General features: G+C 42.0%; 2 protein-coding genes and 1 non-coding gene across 8 annotated transcripts in view; 1 reads left to right on the top strand and 2 right to left on the bottom strand.

Moving 5' to 3' along the window:
- Positions 1 to 13,454, bottom strand: part of LOC112234079 (high affinity cAMP-specific 3',5'-cyclic phosphodiesterase 7A-like) — a 38,855-nt gene extending 25,401 nt beyond the window's left edge. For both annotated transcript variants that reach the window (XM_024402066.2, XM_024402067.2), the window contains exon 1: positions 13,289 to 13,454. In XM_024402066.2, coding sequence (XP_024257834.1) covers positions 13,289 to 13,426 — 138 coding nt within the window. In that variant the 5' untranslated portion in view covers positions 13,427 to 13,454. The remainder of the gene's footprint in view (positions 1 to 13,288) is intronic.
- A 256-nt stretch (positions 13,455 to 13,710) lies between these two features.
- Positions 13,711 to 22,554, top strand: LOC112234080 (dnaJ homolog subfamily C member 5-like). 5 transcript variants are annotated; one of them, XM_042298835.1, is made up of 7 exons: positions 14,116 to 14,208; positions 15,403 to 17,177; positions 17,323 to 17,366; positions 17,834 to 17,956; positions 19,955 to 20,168; positions 20,285 to 20,459; positions 21,829 to 22,554. In XM_042298835.1, the coding sequence occupies exons 4-7, from the start codon at positions 17,850 to 17,852 to the stop codon at positions 21,915 to 21,917; spliced, it is 585 nt and encodes a 194-aa protein (XP_042154769.1). In that variant the 5' UTR covers positions 14,116 to 14,208; positions 15,403 to 17,177; positions 17,323 to 17,366; positions 17,834 to 17,849; the 3' UTR covers positions 21,918 to 22,554. The 5 variants fall into 5 exon arrangements, with proteins under 5 accessions (XP_042154770.1, XP_042154769.1, XP_042154768.1 ...); XM_024402068.2 differs by having other exon boundaries at positions 14,121 to 14,208; positions 17,069 to 17,177; XM_042298836.1 differs by lacking the exon at positions 14,116 to 14,208 and adding an exon at positions 13,711 to 13,937 and having other exon boundaries at positions 15,403 to 17,366.
- Positions 22,555 to 22,608: 54 nt separating this feature from the next.
- On the bottom strand, positions 22,609 to 22,694 carry trnay-gua. Its single transcript is given in 2 exon segments — positions 22,609 to 22,644; positions 22,658 to 22,694. It is a non-coding gene; the product is annotated as a tRNA-Tyr (tRNA).
- Positions 22,695 to 25,311: the final 2,617 nt, after the last annotated feature.

Below are 25,311 nucleotides of genomic sequence, written 5' to 3'. Positions count from 1 at the left end.
CTTGGTGTCCACATCAAACTATCACAGTCAAAACACACCAAGACAGGTCGTGAAGAGGGCACGACAACACCTTTCCCCTCTCAGGTGACTGAAAAGATTTGGCATGGGTCCCCAGATCCTCAAAACGTTCTACAGCTGCACCATGGAGAGCATCCTGACCGGTTGCATCACCGCCTGGTATGGCACTACAGAGGGTAGTGCGTACAGCCCAGTACCTCACTGGGGCCAAGCTTTCTGCCATCCAGGACCTATATACACTAGGCATGTCAGTGAAAGGCCCAAATAATTGTCAGACTCCAAGACTGTTCTCTCGGCTACCATACAGCAAGAGGTACAGGAGCACCAAGTCTAGGTCCAAAAGGCTCCTTTACAGCTTCTACCCCTAATCCATAAGACTGCTGAACAATTAATCAAATGGTCACCGGACTATTTACATTGACACCCCCCCATACAAATTACCTTCACTAACCTGTACCCCCACACATTGACTAGGTACCCAACCCATAGCCTCGCTGTTATTCTTGAACTGCATTGTTGTTAAGGGCTCGTAAGTAAACATTTGACAGTAGGTCTACCTGATGTAGTCGGCACATGTGACAAATAAAATTGGATCATACAAATGGTCCCTGAATTACATTTACCATGTTACGTCTAGTCTATGAGACCAGGCTGACCACACAGGCCTGTGACGTCAATCGGCTCAGCCTCATTTGTATCCATGATTTTTACCCATTACCATTCCTCTCCCATCCCCTCTGGGCTCTTCTCTCAAAAGGAAAAATGTAACACTTTGAAGCCATTTTCTCCCACAATGCAGTATGTGTAAACATCCATTTATTGGAGGCTTAAAAATCACACATTACAATTAACAAAATGTCTAAGCAGGTTATGGCCTGCTCCCATTGTCAATTGTCCCAACTGAAAACAGTCGTGTAGTAACGCTATAGTGACTAGTTTACCAGCCACTGTCACACAACATCTTATTTGTCACATGCGTCATAGACAACAGGTGTAGACTAACAGTGAAATGCTCACAGGTACTTTTGCATAGAATGCAGAGTTAACAAATAAAATAGAGACAAGGAATAAATTACGAAGTGAATGAGACACACACGGAGTAGAAAATAACATTACTATATACGGGGAGTGCCAGTAGAGTCGAGGTGCAGGGGTACGAGGGAATTGAGGTAGCTATAGGTAGGGGTAAAGTGACTAGGCAAAAGGATAGATAGCAGTGTGTGGGGAGTGTGAAAGTGTATATGACGTCAGTATGCATGTGTGTGAGCGTATGTACAGTAGTGTGTGTATGTATTGGGGTGTCAGTGTAAGAGTAGAATCCAGTGTGTGTGCATAGAATCAGTGCAAAATAAATAAACTACTCCGGGTAGCCATTTGATTAGCCATTTAGCAGTCTTCTTACGGCTTGGGGGTAGAAGCTGTTCAGGGTCTGGTTGGTTCCACACTTAATGCATGGGTACCGCTTGCTGTGCAGTAGCAGAAAGAACAGACTTGGAGTGTGACAATTATTTGGGCCTTCCTCTGACACCGCCTGGTATAGAGGTCCTGGATGGCAGAGAGCTTGGCCCTCTGTAGAGCCTTGCGGTCAGATGCCAAGCAGTTCCCATAGCAAGCGGTGACGCCGACAATCAAGATGCTCCCGATAGAGCAGCTGTAGAACTTTGAAGATCTGAGGGACCATGCCAAATCTTTGCCCCTTCCCCCTCAGGAGGCTGAAATGTCATGCCTTCTTCACAACGGTGTTGGGGTGTTTGGACCATGATAGATCCAACTCTAACCACTTACAAACACATAAGGATCAGTGGGGAGAATCTCAATTGCATACTCCTCGTGTCCCCACTCCTCTCCAAACCTATTGGAGAAGGTCAGAGAGGGGGACCTCTTGCTCTCATCCAATGGGTTTGAGAAGGAGGCAAGGAGCGAGGCTGCAAGGAGTATGCAATTGAGATTCTCCCAGGTTTGTTCTCCTACAAGCCTACACAAACACACTTATATTTTAGTAATTTAGTAGTGAGTGCATACATTTTCATACACTCTCGCTGGGTGTGTCCGTCTCCCTCTGTCCCTAAAAGTCTAAGCTAACATGACGGTGGCAGCCAATCCAAGGCTAATCTTTTACCATCTGGCAAACAGGCTTGAGTCACGGTCGGTAATGTGGTGCAGTATTTTACTGTCAACACGTCACTGTTTACATGCAGCACCGCCACTTAGCGTGTGAGTAATAACCACTGTGTGTGTGGGCGAGGCACTCCGGCATATACAGAACAGCATCATACTCACAGCACAAGGTTGGCAGCCTGATACTACCTTTGGATAAGGGCAAAGTAACATACCCCACCTCACTGTAGACAAACGTACTGTACACAACGCTGGCATTGGCTTGGGCAGATGTTTGGGCTTTGTGTGCTAGTATGGTCACTATATCAATGTCACAGCTAAATGTACAGAGGAACACACGCACACACAAAGATAAAACACAGACAGGCATAACCATACGCAAAGACCCCAAACTAGTGGATATAACCTTCTTACTCACACATTCACACAGAGCTTTGGCTGACATCTGCTGCTGGTGTCTAGGCTGGCCTGTACGGTCACTCATCACGTCAGTTAGCAGCCAAAGGGCAGGATTACCCTCCACTCTACTAGAGGTCACAACCCCAGCACACAGACGTCAAAAAGGACAGGAGGGGTGTATACACACATACAGTAGCGGTCAAAAGTTTGGACACACATACTCATTCAAGGACTTAGACTATTTTCTACATTGTAGAATAGTGAAGACATCCACACTATGAAATAGCAAATATGAAATCTGGTAACCCAAAAAAAAAGTGTTAAATCAAAATGTTATAGTTGGAGATTCTTCAAAGTAGACACCCTTTGCCTTGATGACAGCTTTGCACACACTTGACATTTTCTCAACCAGCTTCACCTTGAATGCTTTTCCAACAGTCTTGAAGGAGTTCCCACATATGCTGAGCACTTGTTGGCTGCTTTTCCTTCACTCTGCAGTCCAACTCATCCAAAACTCAACTCAATAGGGTTGAGGCCAGGTCATCTGATGCAGCACTCCATCACTCTCCTTCTTGGTCAAATAGTCCTTACAAAGCCTGGAGGTGTGTTGGGTCATTGTCCTGTGGAAAAACAAATTATAGTCCCAATAAGCCCAAAGCAGATGGGATGGTGTATCGCTGCAGAATGCTGTGGTAACCACGCTGGTTAAGTGTGCCTTGAATTCTAAATAAATCACAGACAGTGTCACCAGCAAAACACCCCCACACCTCCTCCATGCTTCACGGTGGGAACCACACATGCAGAGATCTGTTCACCTACTCTGCGTCTCACAAAGACACAGCAGTAAGAATCAAAAATCTCAAATTTGGACTCGTTGGTCTAATGTCCATTGCTCGTCTTTCTTGGCCCAAGCATGTCTCTTCTTATTATTGGTGTCCTTTAGTAGTGGTTTCTTTGCAGCAATTCAACCATGAAGGCCTGATTCACATAGTCTCCTCTGAACAGTTGATGTTGAGATGTCTGTTACATGAACTCTGAAGCATTTATTTGGGCTGCAATTTCCGAGACTGGTAACTAATGAACTTATCCTCTGCATCAGAGGTAACTCTGGGTCTTCCATTCCTGTGGCGGTCCTCATGAGACAGTTTTATCATAGCATGTGATGGGTTTTACAACTGCACTTGAAGAAACTTTCAAAGTTCTTGAAATGTTCCGTATTGACTGACCTTCATGTCTTAAAAGGTAATGGACTGTCGTTTCTCTTTGCTTATATGAGCTGTTCTTGCCATAATATGGACTTGGTCATTTACCAAATAGGGCTTTCTTCTGTATACCTCCGCTACCTTGTCACATCACAACGGATTGGCTCAAACTCAAAGGAAAGACATCCCACAAATTAACTTAAGGCACACCTGCTAATTGAAATGCATTAAAAAGGTGACTACATCATGAAGCTGGTTGAGAGAATGCCAAGAGTATGCAAAGCTGTCAAGGCATAGGGTGGCTATTTGAAGAATCTCAAATATAAAATGTAACATTGATTTGTTTAACTCTTTTTTTGGTTACTACATGATTCCATATGTGTTATAGTAGATGTCGTCACTATTCTACAATGTAGAAAATAGTAAAAAATAAAAACCCTTGAATGAGTAGGCGGTCTAAAACTTTTGACCAGTACTGTGTGATATTTGTGTATGTTTATTTTTAATAAATTAACAAAAAATACTAAATTAACCCGTTTTTACTTTGTCATTATGGGGTAGTGTGTAGATTGATGAGGAAAAATAAAATAAACATACTATTAGAATAAGGCTGTCACACAACACAATGTCACAGATGTCTCAAGTTGAGGGAGCAAGCAATTGGCATGCTGACTGCAGGAATGTCCACCAGAGCTGTTGGCAGAAAATGTCATGTTCATTTCTCTACCATAAGCCACCTCCAATGTCATGTTAGAGAATTTGACAGTACGTCCAATTGGCCTCAACCTCAGACCACGTGCATGGCGTTGTGTCGGCGAGCAGTTCGCTGATGTCTATGTTGTGAACAGAGAGCCCCATGGTGGCAGTGGGGTTATGGTACGGGCAGGCATAAGCTACGGACAATTGCATTTTATCAATGGCAATTTGATTGCACAGAAATACCGTGATGAGATCCTGAGGCCCATTGTGAGGCCCATTTCTCTTAAGGTATTTGTGACCGACAGATGCATATCTGTATTACCAGTAGAGATCGACCGATTAACATCTGAATGGCTGATTCATTAGGGCCGATTTCAAGTTCTCATATCAATCGGTAATCGTAATTTTTGGACACCGATTACGGCCGATTATATTGCACTCCACGATGAGACTGCGTGGCAGGCTGACTACGTGTTATGCGAGTGCAGCAAGGAGCCACGGTAAGGTGTTAGCTAGCATTAAACATTACTTATTTTTTAAATCAATCTTAACATAATCACTAGTTAACTGCACATGGTTGATGATATTACTAGTTTATCTAGCTTGTCCTGTGTTGCATACAATCAATGCGGTGCGGTGCCTGTTAATTTATCATTGAATCACAGCCTACTTCTCCAAACGGGTGATTTAATAAGCGCATTCGCGAAAAAAATCACTGTCGTTGCACCAGTGTACCTAACCATAAACATCAATGCCTTTCTTAATCAATACACAAGTATAGATTTTTAAACCTGCATATTTAGTTCATATTGCCTGCTAACATGAATTTATTTTAACTAGGGAAATTGTGTCACTTCTCTTGCATTCTATGCAAGCAGAGTCAGGGTATATGCAGCAGTTTGGGCCGCCTGGCTCGTTGCGAACTGTGTGAAGACCATTTCTTCCTAACAAAGACCGTAATTAATATGCCAGAATTGGACATAATTATGACATGACATTGAAGGTTGTGCAATGTGTCATGACGTTAACCTCTTTAGGTATAGCAAGCCCCATCCCCCTATCCCTGTCTCCCCCTTGCCTCCTTCAACTAGGTTGCTGTGGTCAGAGAGGTCATAAATTCCTGAGAAGACCCTGCCACATGGCCACACAGTATTGAGAGTACATTTTCATAGAGAACAAAGGAAATCCTTCCACCTCATAGAACTTGAGGTACGAACGACCGCCCCTGAGCCCAGTTAGGGTCAGACATCCTGGGACAGCCCTTTTCTGCCATTCCGCATAAAAACCCCACTCTGGTTTTCGATCAGCAGACCGAGCTTACCTCAATTACAAGATGGCTAAAGGTTGCAGACCATGTTTTTCTCCATTAGGAGGACAAAGGTTGTAGACCATTGCTGAATCTTTTAACCTCTTTCAGCTAGGGGGCACTATTTTTATGTTTGGAAAAATAACGTTCCCAAAGTAAACAGCCTATTTCTCAGGCCCATATGCTAGAATATGCATATAAATTGACAGCTTAGGATAGAAAACTCTAAAGTTTCCAAAACTGTCAAAATATTGTCTGTGAGTATAACAGAACTGATATTGCAGGCGAAAACCTGAGGAAAATCAAACCAGGAAGTGGCTTCTATTTTGAAAGCTTCATGTTCCATAGCCTGCCTTCGCTCCATTTAAAGGGATATCAGCCAGATTCCTTTTCCTATCGCTTCCTCAAGGTGTCAGTCTTAACAGTTTCAGGCTTTTATTTTGAAAAATAAGCGAGAAAGATAACATTGCGTCAGTGGATAGCTGGGTTTTCGCATGAGTTTTGCTTGCGCAACACAGTGGGGCAGCCATCGACTCACTCTCCTACTGAGAAAGAGTGCCGGTTGATATATTATCGATCATATATTTAAGAACAACCTGAGGATTGATTATAAAAAACATTTGACATGTTTCTGTGGACATTACGGATACTATTTGGAATTTGTCTGCGTTGTCGTGACCGCTCGAGCCTGTGGATTTCTGAACATACCCGTTTGTTTGGCGCATTATTTTGGATATAAAAAATAAAAAGGAAAATTTATTTTGTAACTGGGAGTCTCGTGAGTGAAAACATCCGAAGATCAAAGGTAAGCGATTCATTTTATTGCGTTTCTGATTCGTGACCAAGCTACTTTGATGCTAGGTGTTCATAATGTTTTGTCTAGTGATCAATAAACTTAAACGCTTGGATTGCTTTCGCTGTAAAGCATATTTTCAAAATCTGACACGACAGGTGGATTAACAAAAAGCTAAGCTGTGTTTTGCTATATTGCACTTGTGATTTCATGAATATAAATATTTTTAGCAATATTATTTGAATGTGGCGCTCTGCAATTCAGCGGTTGTTGATGACAATTATCCCGCTAACGGGATGGGTTGCGCCAAGAAGTTTACCATACCACGTGGTTAAACTCTTAGACTATCGATACCAACAGAATAAGAACAAGTCTGATATTAATTACTAGTCTGCTGCTAGGAATTCGGTATCATTGAACGCGAAGAACGACAACCACCGAAACATCCATTCTATAACGAAATGAAGGAATGTCACTATCCACTATAACCAGGACAGAGAGAGAGGGAGAGAGACGGACAATTCTACAAAAGAAACAAACTTTTCACCAGTGATCAAGTCGACACACTGAGCGTAAATATATTGATTGATTGCAATTGTTCCCGAATGAGTGAGCGTTCATGTGCAAAGGATTAGCATTTCAATTGTTATAATTATCACTCTGGAGTGACTTAGTCGACCCCCACTTCCCCTTTTGTCTAACAAGCCGCCATGCCGGTTTCTGCATTTCTGTGAATTACTTAGTGATAAATAAATTATTTAAGACAATGTATGGATGACTCATAGTGAAGACTGGGTTCGTGCAGATAACCAACGATTTACGACGTTTGGAATGAGACTAACGTGAGGTAAAGTAAATAATTAATTCGAAGACTAATTAATCAGATAAAATATCTGAAAAGTTATTTTAGGAAATGATAACTTTGTAATCTGAATATTTTTCCTTGGTGCCCCGACTTCCTAGTAATTACGGTTACATGATTAATCAGTCTAATCGCGTAATAACTAATTACAGTCTTCAGTTAATGATAGTAAAGACATGACAAATGTAACAGTAATATTTAGACTTAGGGATGCCACCCATTAGATAAAATACGGAACGGTTCCGTATTTCACTGAACGAATAAACGTCTGTTTTCAAAATTATAGTTTCCAGATTTGACCATGTTAATGACCCAAGGCTCGTATTTCTGTGAGTTATTATAATTAAGTCTGTGATTTGAAAGAGCAGACTGACTGAGCGGTGGTGGACAGCAGCAGGCTCATAAGCATTCATTCAAACAGCACTCTCCTCCATTTGCCAGCAGCTCTTCGCAATGCTTCAAGCATTGCGCCGTTTATGACTTCAAGTCTATCAACACCCGAGATTAGGCTGGCAATACTAAAGTACCTATTAGAACATCCAAGTCAAAAGGTACATGAAATACAAATGGTAGAGAGAAATAGTCCTATAATAACTACAACCTAAAACTTCTTACCTGGGAATATTGAAGAACCACCAGCTTTCATATGTTCTGAGCAAGGAACTTAAACGTTAGCTTTTCTACGTGGCACATATTGTACTTTTACTTTCTTCTCCAACACTTGTTTTTTCATTATTTAAACCAAATTGAACAGGTTTTATTAATTTATTTGAGACTAAATTGATTTTATTGATGTATTATACTAAGTTAAAATAAGTGTTCATTCAGTGTTGTAATTGTCATTAATACAAATAAAATAAATATCGGCTGATCAATATCGGATTTTTTTGGTCCTCCAATAATTGGTATCGGAGTTGAAAAATCATAATCGGTCGACCTCTAATTCCCAGTCATGTGAAATCCATAGATTAGAACCTAATTAAATGTATTTCAATTGACTGATTTCCTCATCTGAACTGTAACTCAAAAAATGTTGAAATTGTTGCATTTTTATTTGACCTTTAACTAGGTAAGTCAGTTAAGAACAAATTCTTATTTACAATGACGGCCTATATACAATGACAGTGGGTTAACTGCCTTGTTCAGGTACAGAACAGATTTTTACCTTATCAGCTCAGGGATTCCATCTAGCAACCTTTCGGTTACCGACCCAACGCTCTAACCACTAGACTACCTGCCGCCCCAAAATTGTTCAAAATAGATAGGATATGCCCCTCAGACCAGGGTCAGGCAACCCACCCAGGGTCACTGAGTTTGCCGGGCAGACTGGATGGAGGATTCAGAAATAGACAGGTTACCACCATAGTGTATGTAGGTTCTCATTTAACCTACTTGCAAACAAACTAACAAAGTGTCTTAAATGTACCTTTTGTCAGAGATAACCGTTTGTGATTAAGTAAACAAATGTTTTCAGATGGAATTCAAGCTTAACTTGAGAAAGTTCTCAGCATTGAGTTTGGGCTCATGTAGCCTAGTTGATGCTGTATTGAAGGCGTACTTGAAGCTAGTGAATCTAAACCCAACCAGAACTCTACAGAGCTAACCCTGTGAATGATCATTTATGCCAAGTCTAGCAGCTCCAGGTCTTTACAGTGGTGTTTAGCAGAGACTGGTCAAAGCTCATCCACACACTTCCCTGTTTTAGCCCCATTGATAAAACCAGACTTCCTCATGTTGTCAGTCATAAAAACACTGGGTTCTAGCCGAGGACTGCCCACAGACAGACAGCACAAGTCAGGCTAAGGAGGAAGCCATCACTATTCCCATAAACTCTGGAATAACACACACGGTATGTCTAAACAGATAAGAAAGCAGCAGAGCTTCATAAAGTGACAGCTTCTTCCTGAGTTATGGACCCTCGTGGTGCAATGCTGTAATACATCATGGTACATTCCAGTTAGGCAGTGCTGAAGCCATAAACCTGGACTTGACTGCAACGCAGGTTGCTGCATGTGTGCACGAGTGTGTGACATTGCTTACACAAATAGTTTGAATCTGCTTGCTAACACGGGTTACATAGGGAGAGTGGACACACTCCACACCGGGCTGTTGCGGGGAGATTTCGCTGCAGTGGAATTTCACAGGCATCCAGGCAGTGGCTCAGGGTATTGAAACACCTGTTGTATGTGAAGTAAATCAAGGTAAAAATGTAGTCATTCATAACCGCCACTCCAATGCTAATGTTTCACAGAGTAAACACAAAGAGCAGGAAGGAAGACTGGCTTGTAGCCCGAGCAGTGAGCATGCAGCACAAACTGTCTGCACTGTTGACGTGTACAGCCTCATTCTCACATCCCATTATACTCAACACAGTAGCACATAAACAATGCTAACGTGAGGGGCCCCGAGAGAGAGAATTGTATGGTTCGTTTAGATCCTTCCGGTTTCCTACTGTAAATAAAGTCCTAAACACCTCCAGGGAGAGCAAATACTCGTGTTAATTGAGTCATGTAAAGAAAAACTCATGACATTTGATAAGGACAGTGCTACTCCTAAAGAGGGTACACCATTCAGGGAACAGTCAGACTATTCTCATGAAGGTTGTCAGTTTGGCATGTTGGGGGTTAAAGCCGTGTGGCTGTGAAAGAGCATCAGCAAGGCTCTGAACAGCTCCTTACCACATCCTGAAACTACGTCAATCCAGCCACACGTCACCATCTCAAAACCGTATCACTTCAGTTAACATCAACGACCCAACGCAACAAAAAAAAGTGCACCCTTACGCCCCCCCCCCCCAAATACAGCCAACAACTCTTGATGGGATCCCCTCTGTCTGCAGAAAAACAACCGGTGGTGTCGTCCTGTTGCGTACCTCACTGGATCATATTTGCCAATTCTCCTTTTTCCTGTCGTAAATCAGCATGTGACTTACTGCTCCAACGCAGCAACACAGTGTTTCTGTCAACAGATGTTTACATCTAGGTTACACATTAGAAATATCAATTGGCTCTGTGGCCTGTCCTTATGTCCTTATCAGTGAAGAGGTGTGTATTTCAGTGGTCGATCAATGCTCCAGGCAGAGTGACACATGGTACTGGCAGCTGCATTGTTCCCTGTAATGGCCTGGCTCTCGCGATGTAAACACCAACTCAGGAGTCAAATGAGGATATCTTGCCTGTGTGTAATGTAGACCACATGATTAAATGACCGTGTTGGACATGCCCACTCCGTTTCCAATCTACTTGGACATTATCCTGACGTCAACTCTAAGTAAAACACCTTGAAGCCATAGAATATACTTTAGCCTTCTCTTTTTACACCTCAACGTACACATGCATAGGCCCCTAGAAGGTGTTTCTCCTTTAAATGTAATGTCATTCCATGGATCACGTCTACAGAGGATACGATATTGCTGCAAACTAAAAACCCTACAGACACAAACAAGGCCTTCTCTTCTCTTGCTGTGGCCATGGGAGCCGCTCCGCCTTTTCTAGAGCATATTTCCCACCCATTCACACTCCAAGAAAACATTGCTTTTTGTGCTTGAACCCTACACTTCCGCCGTCTGTTTACAAGAGGAAATGTGAGTGAGAGCTGAGTTTGGCAGAGAGCCACTGGCCTCAGAAACTGGGCGCATGTTGAACCGGCTCCCTCAGTAACACTAAGCCCGTCCCATGTCCCTGCTTCCACAAACACCAGGACCAAGCAGCAAGCAGACAGTACCAGAACCACAGAAAAAAACCCACTGAAGTGACCACAGAGGAAAAGACTCACCCTTATGGCCAAACAGTGGGAGAAAAACACAAATGTTTAGTGTTCTGAAAAAGCCCACAAAGCAAATATCTCCATCCCCTACTGGGACAAGTCTACCCTCCCCTACTGGGACAAGTCTACCCTCCCCTACTGGGACAAGTCTACCCTCCCCTACTGGGACAAGTCTACCCTCCCCTACTGGGACAAGTCTACCCTCCCCTACTGGGACAAGTCTACCCTCCCCTACTGGGACAAGTCTACCCTCCCCTACTGGGACAAGTCTACCCTCCCCTACTGGGACAAGTCTACCCTCCCCTACTGGGACAAGTCTACCCTCCCCTACTGGGACAAGTCTACCCTCCCCTACTGGGACAAGTCTACCCTCCCCTACTGGGACAAGTCTACCCTCCCCTACTGGGACAAGTCTACCCTCCCCTACTGGGACAAGTCTACCCTCCCCTACTGGGACAAGTCTACCCTCCCCTATTGGGACAAGTCTACCCTCCCCTATTGGGACAAGTTTACCCTCTGTAGTGCTGATCTCTTCACATGAAAAAACCTAAATCTGATGCAAATCATTGTTTCAAGTAACCCCACTTAACACTATAAAGAGCCTGTAGCTCGTAAAATCCCAACAGCACACAGCCACCCATTACAAATGAACTGTGGCCCACTCCAGAGAAACAAGGGGCAAACACGACCCAGGAGCACAATGGACCCTACAGTGCATTTGTACACAGGGCCATCTGATCTCACGCCCTGCTGACTATGGTCTTCTCACAGGGGGCATAGAACTAGAATGAGCAGAAGGGACATCCCCCGTTCAAAGCAACGTTACATGGTGTAACATGGCAGCCATTTGGAATATTCAACTAACTAATGATCATCGCATCCGAAAACTGAGCGGGACTTTATCCGTTCTAGTAACACATTCTATGCTAGGGGGTCGGGACTCCGTGGTCCTTGAGTGGGGAGGGTCTGAAGCATGGTCCATCAGAGACCAGTGCTCTAGAATGTGAGCCCACACAACCAGACCCTCTACTAATCCCACAATGCACCCTAACACACACACACCACTTCTACAAGGATGATGGAACACAAAGGGCCCAGAGTGATGGATGGATGTAGCTTGTCTGGTTGATCTATCCCTGCACACATTCCACAACACCTGACAGAAAATCATTTGTCCTGAGAGCCAGAGAAAGGTGGGCTCAGAGAGGGGTTGTATATCTGTCAATGAGTGTGATTTGAAAGCAGACACGTGGGTGGTTATGTGAAGCAGTGGGCTTGACAAAAGACTAATGGATTGTCCACCGAAGAGGGATGGGACCCAAACACAAAACACATGTCTCACTGCCTGGTTAATGTGTTACAATGCCATGGGAGTTAAATTGGGGGAGGGGGCTGACTTGAACAAAAGTGCAATGTATAACTATTCTGTAGGATGACTATGAACTACTAAACATGATACAAGTTGGCATAATCATCAGTTGATAACTTTGGTCATGTGTTATCAGTTCCAGGACTTACCAAATTGAAAATATATTATTATAATGATGTTATAATGACAAAGATATTGGCTTCCTTGCACCAAAGTGTGCATCAAAAGATACTGAAACTCATAGGCCTAAGCGACATTGCACAACTATGCCTACTGTGCAATTGGAGGATAAGAAGTAAAGGTACAGGTTATCCAATGCGGCTCAATATTTTAACGCGAGTGTTAACGTGTCTGGATTGGAACACACTACAAGTGGACAGGCAGCACATTCCTTGGCGCACACATTGTAACAACTGGTAGGAGACAGTTGTTGCAACGAACACTAAGCCTTGCAACAATAACAACACAGACAATGTTCACGATACTGTACAGTCACGTGTATGTGCAGAATTGGAACGTGACTCCATTAACTGATTAACCGATTAATTAAACGGTTCTTGTAGTAGTTTCAGGGTGACATTGCAAATTGATACCACCTGCAGGATTCCCATACGACTCATGAATCTGAAAGAAGCGATTCAACAGCTGGTTATTAGGTAGTACATGACATTTGTCATCAACTTGATTATGTAGTGTCAATAGAGCGTGCAGAAACCGTGTATTTTAAACCGAAACAGGTCCAATAATTAGGTAGTACCTGAGACAGCTGTCTTGGATCAGGAGCGCCGAAGAGAGACGAGCTGGAGCTGAAACTGATGGCTCCTCTCCGGCTGAGGACATGCTTAGGAACCGGCCTGTCTAGAGGCAAAACCGGCAGCTGGTAACATACTTCCATTGAACAAAGTCAGAGCTGGATCCAGATCAAAATTCAAAGAAAAAAAATGTAATAAACAGAAATGAATTGATAAATGGAAAATTAAATGCAGGAAAAGAATAGGGTTGATTGCAGAGCGGTATCCCTCCTTTGTGGTGGGGGGGGGGGATCAGTTGTTGCTTCAGCAGTAGGGTAGGCTACTTGTTCTTGTTCTAGGCGACTTTAAACTTGACAAAATCGCCGTCATTGATACATTGTCTATGTTTCTCGTCTCATTTGGTCCCATTCTATTCGGATTATTTTTATGCGGATCCTTCGCTCCTTATTCCACACAGATTTGGGCCCGCAAAAGACGAGGCCTCTATATTTTCTGCATCTTTATAAAAACGCATACTCATTTTTTGTCCAAAACTCCTCTCAGACGTGATTCATCGTGATATGTCTCAAAATCTAAACAAAAGGAACGACCCCTCAAAATACGACAGCTACCGATATACAGCAGTGGTGGATGAAGTGAAAGGAATCCTACGAGGTAAATATTGGAGAAGTTGCCTTTACAGTAGTTTGGTGGTATTCAGTTAACGTGCCAGAAGAAACATTATCAATATGTATTCGGTCTTTCTTCACAATGTAAGTATAAATAGTACCCGTAATTGACCACACTTCTGTCTCACTCAATGCAGCACTGTGTAATTTCAACAGAAAGTGGCTGGCTCAAGGGGAAACTCGACGTTAATCTCACTCAAACTCGGCGTCCGGCAAACAATATTAAGTGCACCGAAAACGCAAAAATGTGAATCAAGGTAAATATCTCCTTTAACTACCTATCTTCCTAAACATTAGTCTGCTCTCGAACACACCACCTGCCAGAGATGGAACCGTTCGAGCGACCGCATAACGCCCTTGTGCAATTTATCCAATTGCAGCATGGCTACTAATGTTACATCTATATTGATTGGACAATGGCATTGACTTCGTTTGCAACAAGTTACGCTATTGGCTAGACGTCCAGGGCGATCCCCTGATACTGATTTGAGCAGTCGTTCACGGACGGCGCGGATCTCCACAAGGGTATTCCAGCACAATGGGGTTTGCCCTAGAGCAGTCCACATCATTGCATGTGATTACCTTTTCTGCGTGAGTCATCCAGTTGTAGCTACTTGAGAAGTGGGACTCCAGTTTTCAATGTGAGGCTATGGTGGAATTGAGTGGAATACACTTCCAGTATACAAAAGTAATGTTTTTTAATGATCTGTTTATAAAAGCTATAGGGTGTCTGATAGCTCAGACTAATATAATACAAGTCAAGAATAGGCTACTTACATCTGAAATGACTTGTATCGATCTTTACTGACCACCCTACCTTCATTGATAGCCTGACTAGCTATGCACACTTTGGCACATGTAACCTTTATTTAACTAGGCAATTTGATTATTTACAATGACGGCCTACACCAGTCAAACCCGGACGACGCTGGGCCAATTGTGCACCGCCCTATGGTCGTCCCAATCACATCCGGTTGTGATACAGCCTGCATTCGAATCAGCGTGTCTTTAGTTATGCCTCTAGCACTGACATGACATGGAATACAAGGAATGGAGTGGAATATTAGCTAAACAGACTGGCAACCACCCACTGGGCACACACTGGTTGAATCAACATTGTTTCCACGCCATTTCAACTGACGCAGTAGGAAGGAGAACTTCCAACAAATGCATCTGCGAGAGAGAGAACAGAACTCATACTCCGCCTGTCCTGCATCAATGTCAGACTGACCTATATCCATTACTAACACCTATTACCTGCAGACAGTGGCTATTGTCCGGTAGGTCTCTATTGTCAGGTCGTGTGAGTAGTAGGCTAGACCTAAATAATACCTTCTTTCCATGAAGTCAAGGAACAAACCATTCCATTCCAGAATTCTCCCCTGAAAACACTGTTCTAAGAACCACCTCTACATACATTCTTATTCAACTTTTCTTTCTGTCTTATGCAGGAGAACTGGGGGCTGAGCTGTACCATGGCAACAGTCAGGCTGAATGCCAGTTGAGGGGCATAATGAGTACCCCTCTGGCCTCTCCTCCACTACATCCCTCCCTCCCTCTCTTCTACGGCACTCTCAATGCAATTCCACACAATCACACTCCTTGGGAGGTCCTGCGTCTTTTCCAGGCAACTGAAGCAACAGTGTGCCAAATCACTCCACCAGCCAGTCACTCACCCTCAGCGAAGACTAGGCACATGATAGTAGAACCCCATATTAACCTTAGCAAAGGACAAGCCAATCCAGACCCATTAGATTAGACTAGATGTCGACTGGTGGCGTTCTAACGGGTCAGAATGACTGGGCCTAGCTATGTTGATTAATAAACTACATTTTTCATACACATTTCAAAAAGTGTAGTTGAGGTTGGTGTTTATTTGGTATTTTTTACGAAGTGTTTTCAACAAACCACTCGACCACTCTAAAATTACATGCGCGTGTGCATGCATGTGTGTGTATGTGTACACACTCCCGTGAGTGTGACTGTCTGTGGGAAAGGGAAAACATTTGTTAATTAATTCCTCCAACAGTTCCTTTATAGCACACACATATTGGTCCCTAGGCAGAAATGCTCAGCTGCATCAGGCACTCGGCAAGCCCAGGGGGCGCGGACTATAGAGCATGGAGTCCAGGGACAGGTTAGCCTTATACCTGCTGATTCCCCAAGCAGCTACAAGTATCTTGTTGCAATCCCCCCCACACCTCCCACCCCTCCTCCTTTGTCTGTGACAGCCTTTAGGGAACCAGAGGAGTTGCTAGCGCTAATTGATGATACAGTGGGCCCCTCTGGATAAGAGCAACTGACTATTGGCAAAAAGTGGCATTCCTTATATAACATGTCCAGATGTAATAAGTCCACACATTTAATTTGACTAGACTTGAACAATAAACATGACTGGTTTTTATCAGGAAATTAACCTTCAATACAATTTTAATCCAATCCTTCATGCCAATCTGTGGTTTTCTATGGACTTTCAACACCATAAACAATAAATTACAACTGTGATATGCCACTCCTTGAAAGAATCACTGGTCTGATAACTTTACCTTATCTAAATTATTATCTAAATTATTATATATCAAATCAAATTGCATTGGTCACATACACATAATTAGGTGATGATATTGCAGATGTAGTGAAATGCTTGTAAAACAACAAACGTTCTGGGCTAATAATGTAAAAAATAACACACAAAAAAAAACAAAATACTGCAGTTACTTAGTGAACTAGAACCAGAGCTGCCATTGTCTGTCGGCGCCATCTTGCCTTTTACTATTGCTATCATTAGTCTTTATATACACTGAGCTGAGGTGAAAACTATTTATATTGTTACGGTAAACTTTGAGTCCACCTGCACACCCTTTATGGAGCTACGTTTTTACCTCTGGTCATGTTCATCTGTAAAATCTGCATTTATGTATCGCCATCTTGTGGAAAAAGAGTATTCATGCAGGATAACATTTTTTTTTCTATATTCCAGTAGGTGGTGCTCTTGTGTCACTGAATACAGAGGTCTTGTGAAAACCATGGTGGAAACCTATCGAACCTACTGAACAGTATACTAAACAGCACAACATTACGTTAAATATTTTACCTTATCTTTCACCATCCTCCCAGACAGTCATCAACCGGTTGACACCATTTATATTCCACCCAAACACCTCAGTATCCTGCAGTATAGTAGACCTACATCGAAGTCCCCTTTAAACTCCAACTCAACATCCAGGTAACAATGTTAAGGCCACTGGCTGCGAGGCCTGCTGAAATGTGAGCCCATGACTATCTACCTGTATGTTTTATTCATCTCATCCACTGATCTAGTCCTCCACAGAGCAGACACATGACTCCACTGACCTGTCTGTCTCTCCCAGGGACGACTGGAGCACTGGAGCTGACGGCCTGGACAGAGGAACAGGTATGAGGAGAGGAACGGGAAAGTCAGAGACAGAGATATGAATAACTGTGGACAAATGCAGAGGATGTGTTTGGCAAAAATGTATCTTAAGTCTTTTTAGTTCTGTTGTTTGGTTTTTGAGGTCTTAGTCCATGTTTCAACAGTAAGGTGACGGGTTCTCTCATTTTGGTGTTCTCTGATGAATTTGGACAATGTAGTGACTCAGTGACAATGTAGTGACTTAGTGACTCTTGGATCGAATAGAGTGGTGAAGATAAAACATAGTGAGGGAGAGTTTGGGGAACAATTGAACTGTAGGTTCCCTGTGGGAAGTTTTTTAATTAATATTTATAACAGTTCTATCAATAATGAATAGAGATGCTGTGTGAACAGTATACAATTACTGGCAGATCAGTGGATCAGCCAAACAACCGCACAGTCAACATCAGGTATCATATGAAAATCATTGTGGTTGATGTGTTGTGCAGGTAATGGTGAGAAAAGATGTCAGAGCAAAGGCAACGTTCCCTGTCCACCTCAGGAGAGACCCTCTATCTAGTCCTGGGCCTCGACAAGACTTCTACACCGGATGACATCAAGAAGTCCTACAGGTACACACACACACACACAAAACACCACACACACACACACAAAACACCACACACACACACAAAACACCACACACACACACAAAACACCACACACACACAAAACACCACACACACACAAAACACCACACACACAAAACACCACACACACACACACACACACACACACAAAACACCACACACACACACGCACACAAAATCCTTGCTCCTTGTGTGTTTGTGCATGTACGAGGACCCACCATTTGGAGTCATTGGCTTTGTAGAGTAACATATAACCGGACTGCATATTACATCACTGACCAACAACCCTTCAGCATGTTGACTCTTATAAAACCTTTCATCCATATGACTCAAAATACTGTAATTCTGTTGGATTTTGGTTTGTAAACAAAGATCCTTTTCTTCATCGTAGCAGGTTATACATTGATCTGTAACCATGCACAAACAAATGTCATGTAACAACCAATGTCTATGGAGGTCAGAGGGAATAATTTTAATGGGATGTTTTTCAGGAGAAATGTGGCACAGATGTAGAAAAATAATAACTTTGTGAGACAGAGTGACTGACTGCTACAAGACCTTTTAGAATCACAGCAAGTGATTGTCAGACAGCTGCATGAATACAATATGACTTCCATAAAACTAAAATATTAATACTACAGAACAGATGGTACCCCTCGTTGTACTTGGTTCATATCATGTGTGTGTGTGTGTGTGTGTGTGTGTGTGTGTGTGTGTGTGTGTGTGTGTGTGTGTGTGTGTGTGTGTGTGTGTGTGTGTGTGTGTGTGTGTGTGTGTGTGTGTGTGTGCACGTGTCCCACACACAAGCGTGGGTGTAGTTGGAAGCTTGTCACAACCTGTTGGGAATTGTATGACCCTAGCATTATTGCAGCAGACAAATTGCTATATACCCACTCAACAAGTAGTACCTCAACCTTATAATAGAATAGCAGGACAGACTTCCTATAATATGGAGAGCTGCTGATAAAACTCACTGGTCTCAGTACTCAACTTTAATATGGTTATTGTGTAATAATGTTAGTATGAAAGGAACCTTTGATGCTTAGACCTAATCCAAATCAATTGTCTTAACCCAAGCCATTATCAATTATATTTAGTAATGAAATTCTACATTTGAATGTAGATTTTGTTTAAGATAACTATTTTATCCTATAACCTACATTTCAGTCAAAGTATGTCTGTCAAGCCCTCGTTCATACATTGACTTCTCTCTCATTTCACCAATACATTTCCATTATGTAGTAAGGCATTCCAACATGTAGTAAGTCAGAATCTAATGACTTATAATATAAATTCACTTCAGACTTCGAGTCATACAGATGCCATCACAATTAGTAGTTCTTAATTAATTGCTCTAATTGGAATTCACTTTCAGGAACCATCCAAATGGTTAGCGTTTGAACAGCCCTTGTTTGTGGTTAATGAATATGTAATCATAGCAGCATTTTCAGAGCCTCTTGGCTTCATTAAAAATAAACAAGCAGACGTGCTTCATGAAATGTTGATGAGAAATTATAATTTACAGCAAAAAAAGACAGTGAGAAAAAAATAAATTATGTAAAAGTGACTGTAGTTATATTTATTTCATGGTGTCTGTCAACCAAGGGTTCCAATGGACCTAATGCCAAAAAACAAACAACTGCAGTTGAAGCCAAAATGGCAAACTGGTACACCATGTATAGTACTGGGCACCAGCATTTAGCTCAGTGTGTCAGTTATATACCGTAGGTTACATATTTACATATTCTCGAGCCTGACTTAAGATCTGTAATTGTACTATACATGCTATTACAACTTTAGTGTGTGTGTTGATGGGTGTGAAGGAGCAGGCTTCTAACCCGACCTAATGGGAGATAATACTGCTGCCTCTTACTGAACGCATTAGATAAGACCATAAAATAACAAGACAGTAACAATGAAAACAACATTTCTGTTAGCTAAGCCTATCTTTTCAATTTCGTAATATTTTTTACTATTTAGAAAACTTGCTTTGAAATATCATCCAGACAAGAACCCAGAGAACCCGAACGCCACAGATAAATTCAAGGAGCTCAACAATGCCCACTCCGTGCTGTCAGATGCCTCCAAGAGGAACATCTACGACAGCTATGGCTCCCTCGGTCTGTACGTGGCACAGCAGTTTGGAGAGGAGAACGTCAATGCTTATTTCATGCTCTCCAGTTGGTGGGCAAAGGTGGGTTTGTGTGTGTGTGCGTGTGCATGTGTGTGTGTGTGTTTATGTGTGTGTGAAAAAGGAAAGTCTATGTTCATGTGTTAATAGTGAATGGTCTATGTCCATCCTCCACACAGGGTCTGTTTGCGGTCTGCGGCGTGCTAACAGGCTGCTACTTCTGCTGCTGCCTATGCTGCTGTTTCAACTGCTGCTGTGGGAAGTGTAAACCCAAAACTCCTGGAGAGGAGGACCCCGACAGCTACGTGTCCCCTGAAGACCTGGAGGAGCAGATCCGCACAGACATGGAGACAGGTTAGCAAATCAAATAACATTGTCACGTGCCGAATACAACAGGTGTATACTTTACTGTGAAACGAACCCTTTCCCAACAACGCAAAGTTAAAAAGGAAGAAAATTAGCACACAAAAAAATAAAATAGTAACACAATAAAAGGGCTACCGGTACCAAGTCAATGTGCTGCGGTATGAGATAGTTGAGGTGATTGAGGTAATATGTACATGTAGCTAGAGATAAAAGTGACACAGCACAGTTAAAATGGTCAGGGTTTTGTAACAGAGAGATAAGGTGAGCCCCACTGAGAAGGATGAAGTTGCCCTTTGACACTGATCTGAGGTCAGTGTTGCATTTCACATTCCTAATGGCTAAGGTTGGGACTCTAGGATGGTAAGCTGATCCTAGATCTGTGCCTAAGGGCAACTTCTACCATAACACACTATCTCTCACTGCTTCAGAATTAGCCAATAGCTCGCAGTTTTATTATTCATCTATTGAAACAACAACAGCAGCAACCTCCTTAATAAGCTCTGCCTACATCACTCTCCTACCTTATCAATACTACCTCATCTATTAATGGAAAAGCATTTGATGCTGCAAAGTGACTTTGATGCTAGGGCACAAAGACAGTGGAATGGCACAGACAAACTTTAAATATGTTTTCTCAAACACACCAAGTCAGCCAGTTAATGAAAGTAAATATACTTGATATATTTGTGCCAGATGTTTGGATATGATAAATTGCTCTGGTGCCAGTTAGCTGTGGGAGGTGGGGTGTGTGTTTTTCCCCATGTCTCTGCAGTTCTCAGATACAACTGATAATTACTGCCTCTGAGTCACGTCTCTAAATGTGTTTCCATAGCAGTTATTTTGAGCCCCATCTCACGATTAAAGGGAAACAATGGGCTTGGTTTCAGGCACTCACTGCAAAGTCTCAGCCCCCATGGGAGGATGATGAGAAGGCCTACTCATGTGTTTGGCTTCAGAACACATTGCTTATGATAACATATTTATTGGGAGAATTTATGAATATGAATAGGACCTCCTAATGTAGGCATAGCCCATGGTAATTGAACTGATTTAACGGGGACTTTTACAACCAAAACTGCCCTTCAAGCCAGCCAGGCTGACAGTGTGCCCAGTCTGTGGTGCCAAAAGGACAACCGGCAGCAGGAGGTAAGAGGCTTGACACAGGCAGCCGTCACCCCCTCACAACAGGACAGTCAAGACATCCCCCAGTCTCAACAGGAACAGCTATACTATAGATAGTATCCTAGGCCTATTTTTAGGAACATTTTGGAGGATATGACATATTTGATTAGTTCTGTGCAACATGCTGCAACAACATACAACGGATGCACTGATGAGCTGATCTTACCCTCTTCAGACGCTGACGACGTCCCCATAATACAGCAGCCAACCAATGCAAGCGAGAGGACCGGGTTGATTGGTGACGGACGACGGGCCTATACCTAACACAACTAAGAAGAAAGACCGGAGGACTGGTGATGTCATAGGGATTCCAGAACTGGCTTTAAATACCTGTATTTGAGTATTTGTTATTTGAATACTTATTTCGATATATTTTAGTATTTTCAAATAATGTGGCCCGAATCACTTACAACTAAGTATTTGAAAGTGTTTTCAAATAATTTCCTATAAATAGCCTACTATTTAACTTGTTTCAAAAACTATTTTCCAATACCTGGGTTAAATGCAAGGTAGTGTATTTGAGTCATTTTAGTTCTGTATTTTCAAATACATTCCAATATTCAACTACTTGTCTTTTCAAATAAAACATATCTACTTACTTCCAAATGTATTTTAAAGTAATTTAAATACCCTAAATAGTATTTGAACCCAGGATCTGAGGGGATTCATTCCTTGACCTGGTAGATCCCAAAAGGGTTCCAATTTCATTTCACCCCTCGACTACACTTTGTAAATTCTGAATGAGTGTTAGTTTGTGTGCATTGTGTTTGTTTGTTATTTATTCTGAACAAAATACAAAGTATCCCTAGAATTGTGCATTTAAAATTGTGGCTGTGAAAGAATTGAGAGATGTCAGTATTTTGTCATGTGAACAATAAAGACTGCCCTTTTTGAAATGTTACTTTACTTTGGCATATTGCTATAGTTTCACAAATCAGGTAAGAAAAAAATGTCCTCCTTCGAGCCGGATTTGAACCAGCGACCTAAGGATCGCTATTTAACCTCTACAGTCCTCCGCTCTACCAACTGAGCTATCGAAGGGGATACATGCAAAAGTGTCGCAGTGGGCAATTTATACATGAAGGTGCTCTTCTGCTCGGCATTCTAGCTAAGTTGTGTAGTTTGATTAATTTGGGTTAAATAAAATGTATTATTAGCCTACATTTTTCAATTACAAAATAGTTTATTTGACCTCATTTTAGCAGTCACATATTTAAATGAAGTATAAAAACAAACGAGCTATCTAGCTATGCACATAGCTAGTTACAGTAGCTAGCTAGCCAACGACTTTCAAACCCATTCGACACACTTAGCTAGCTAGCATGAGTCAAGTCGAAGATAATGTGACCATGTGTATCCTAAAAGTATGCTAGCTGTAACAATAATTTACAATTGTCAATGCCTAAATTTTCCATAGAAGCTAGCAAGCAACAATGTTACTCTGTGAACCGGAGACTGCAAGTGCCACATATGTGAAGCTAGAGACAATTACAATTAACCACAATAGTGGAATTTTCGGTTCGTTTTGAAAATAAAAGTCCCTTACTAAAAGTGATGCAAATGCATACTAAACTCTGCAACAACAAAAAACGTCCACTCACTGTCAACTGCATTTATTTTCAGCAATCTTAACATTTGTAAATATTTGTATGAACATACCAAGATTCAACAACTGAGACATAATCTAAACAAGTTCCACAGACATGTGACTAACAGAAATGGAATAATGTGTCCCTGAACAAAGGGGGAGTCAAAATCAAAAGTAACAGTCAGTATCTGGTGTAGCCACCAGCTGCATTAAGTACTGCAGTGCATCTCCTCCCCGTGGACTGCACCAGATTTGCTAGTTCTTGCTGTGAGATGTTACCCCATCAAAATGAAAAGTATAAATTATTTCAAATTCCTTATATGAAGCAAACCAGATGGCACATTTTCTTGTTTAAAAAAAAAAAAATGTACAGATAGCCAGGGGCATACTAGCAACACTCAGACATCATTTACATTATTTGTTTAGTTTACATACAAACAAAGCATGTGTTTAGTGAGTCTGCCAGATCAGAGGCAGTAGGGATGACCAGGGATGTTCTCTTGATAAGTGTGTGAAATAGACAATTTTCCTGTCCTGCGAAGCATTCAAGTAGTACTTTCAAGTATTTTTCTTAAGTACTTAACACCACTGATTACAAATAGTGTAATCATGTCATATTTGGACTAGATAATCATTAACAAGATCAGAATGTTGTTATATAAATGCAACAAAATTTGTTAATTTCACACTAAAAAGTCAAATATGAGCTACAACACTAATATTTGTCTCTTCACAGTTGTGTTCTGTGGGTGTCACTGAGTAGACTGATACACCACTTAATTAATCCACAATCCACAGTTAAGGCTGTGCAGTGTAATTTGAATGCCAATACGCACAATAGGCTGACTGGGGAGGTGATTTCCCACAGTCAAAGTCCCTTAATAACAGCTACGGCGCTAATATTTGTATAACCTCTTCACAGCTGTGTTCTCTGAGAAGACTGATACTTAATTGATCCACAATCCTGTACAGTGCAATTTGAATGTCCAATACACATATAGTAGGTTGACTGTTAAGCTTAATGTGCTCATTTCACAGTGGTTTCAGAGTCCTGAGCTATGATGCTAATATTTGTGTATTATCTTCAAAGTTGTGTTCTGTGGGTGTTACTAAGTAGACTGATACCCAATTTCATTGATCCACAATCCATAGGTAAGGCTGCACCCTGCATTATGAATGTGAGTATGCATAATAGACTGGGGAGGTGATTTCCCGAGCCCAGTTCCATAATGGGGCAGAAGAGGGCTTAGCCCCCTCAGTTGAAACTTGTGCCCCTCAGTTTTATATTCTTATATAAAAAAAGCAAAAAAAGTTAAAAAATATTGAGTGACAGGTTGACGCAAAATCTGTATCTCCGCTATGCTGTGTCAGCACAATGGACAGAGGGCGCCACGATGTGTGTAGGGGGCTATGGAAAGCCACTGTGGCGGTTAGGTATGATTCCATTGGGTTTCCATAAAAAGCAGGAAAAAACGCTTCTCATCTGTGAGAAGTGAATAATGTGATATGCCTCCGCCTGTAATATTTTATTTGGATTTATAAGGGCGGTGTCAAGTTTACCTTTGAAGCTGCTTCACTCAACTCAGCATCAAACCCCACCACTATGGAGTTTAGTTAGCTTCTTAGCTCGCTGTAAAAAAGCGTTAGTCTTATTAGGCTTGCCTATTTAGCTAGCTCGAACCAGCTAATCTGCCACTGCCACAATGGACTTCTCCAAAGTACCCAAACAAAGCCTGGCTCCTGTCTCAGTGGTTGTTAAAAGTTGTGACAGCATTGTGAAGTTCCTCTCTGACACCAAATGCATGTGTTTGTACAACACAGAAGTAAGAGTCGAGGCTACAGGGCTGCTGAAGGCAGTGACAGACCTGCCTTTAAGTTTAAAGACACCATGGTGCACAGAATCCTCACTCTTATCAACTCTCCAAACAAATTGCTCAAGGCAAAAGCAACAGATCTTTACACTGGAGTCAAAGTTGTCCATAGTGCATTTGAGTGCGCCGAGAAGACATTTGTGCGCAGTTCAGTGCCAGTGGCACTGACGCACCAAGCAAACAACAAGTTATGTACGTA

Source organism: Oncorhynchus tshawytscha, linkage group LG16 (assembly GCF_018296145.1).
Source record: "Oncorhynchus tshawytscha isolate Ot180627B linkage group LG16, Otsh_v2.0, whole genome shotgun sequence".
Lineage (NCBI taxonomy): Eukaryota > Metazoa > Chordata > Actinopteri > Salmoniformes > Salmonidae > Oncorhynchus > Oncorhynchus tshawytscha.
The sequence above is the reverse complement of the archived record's forward strand: the minus strand, read 5'-3'. Positions and strand labels throughout refer to the sequence as shown.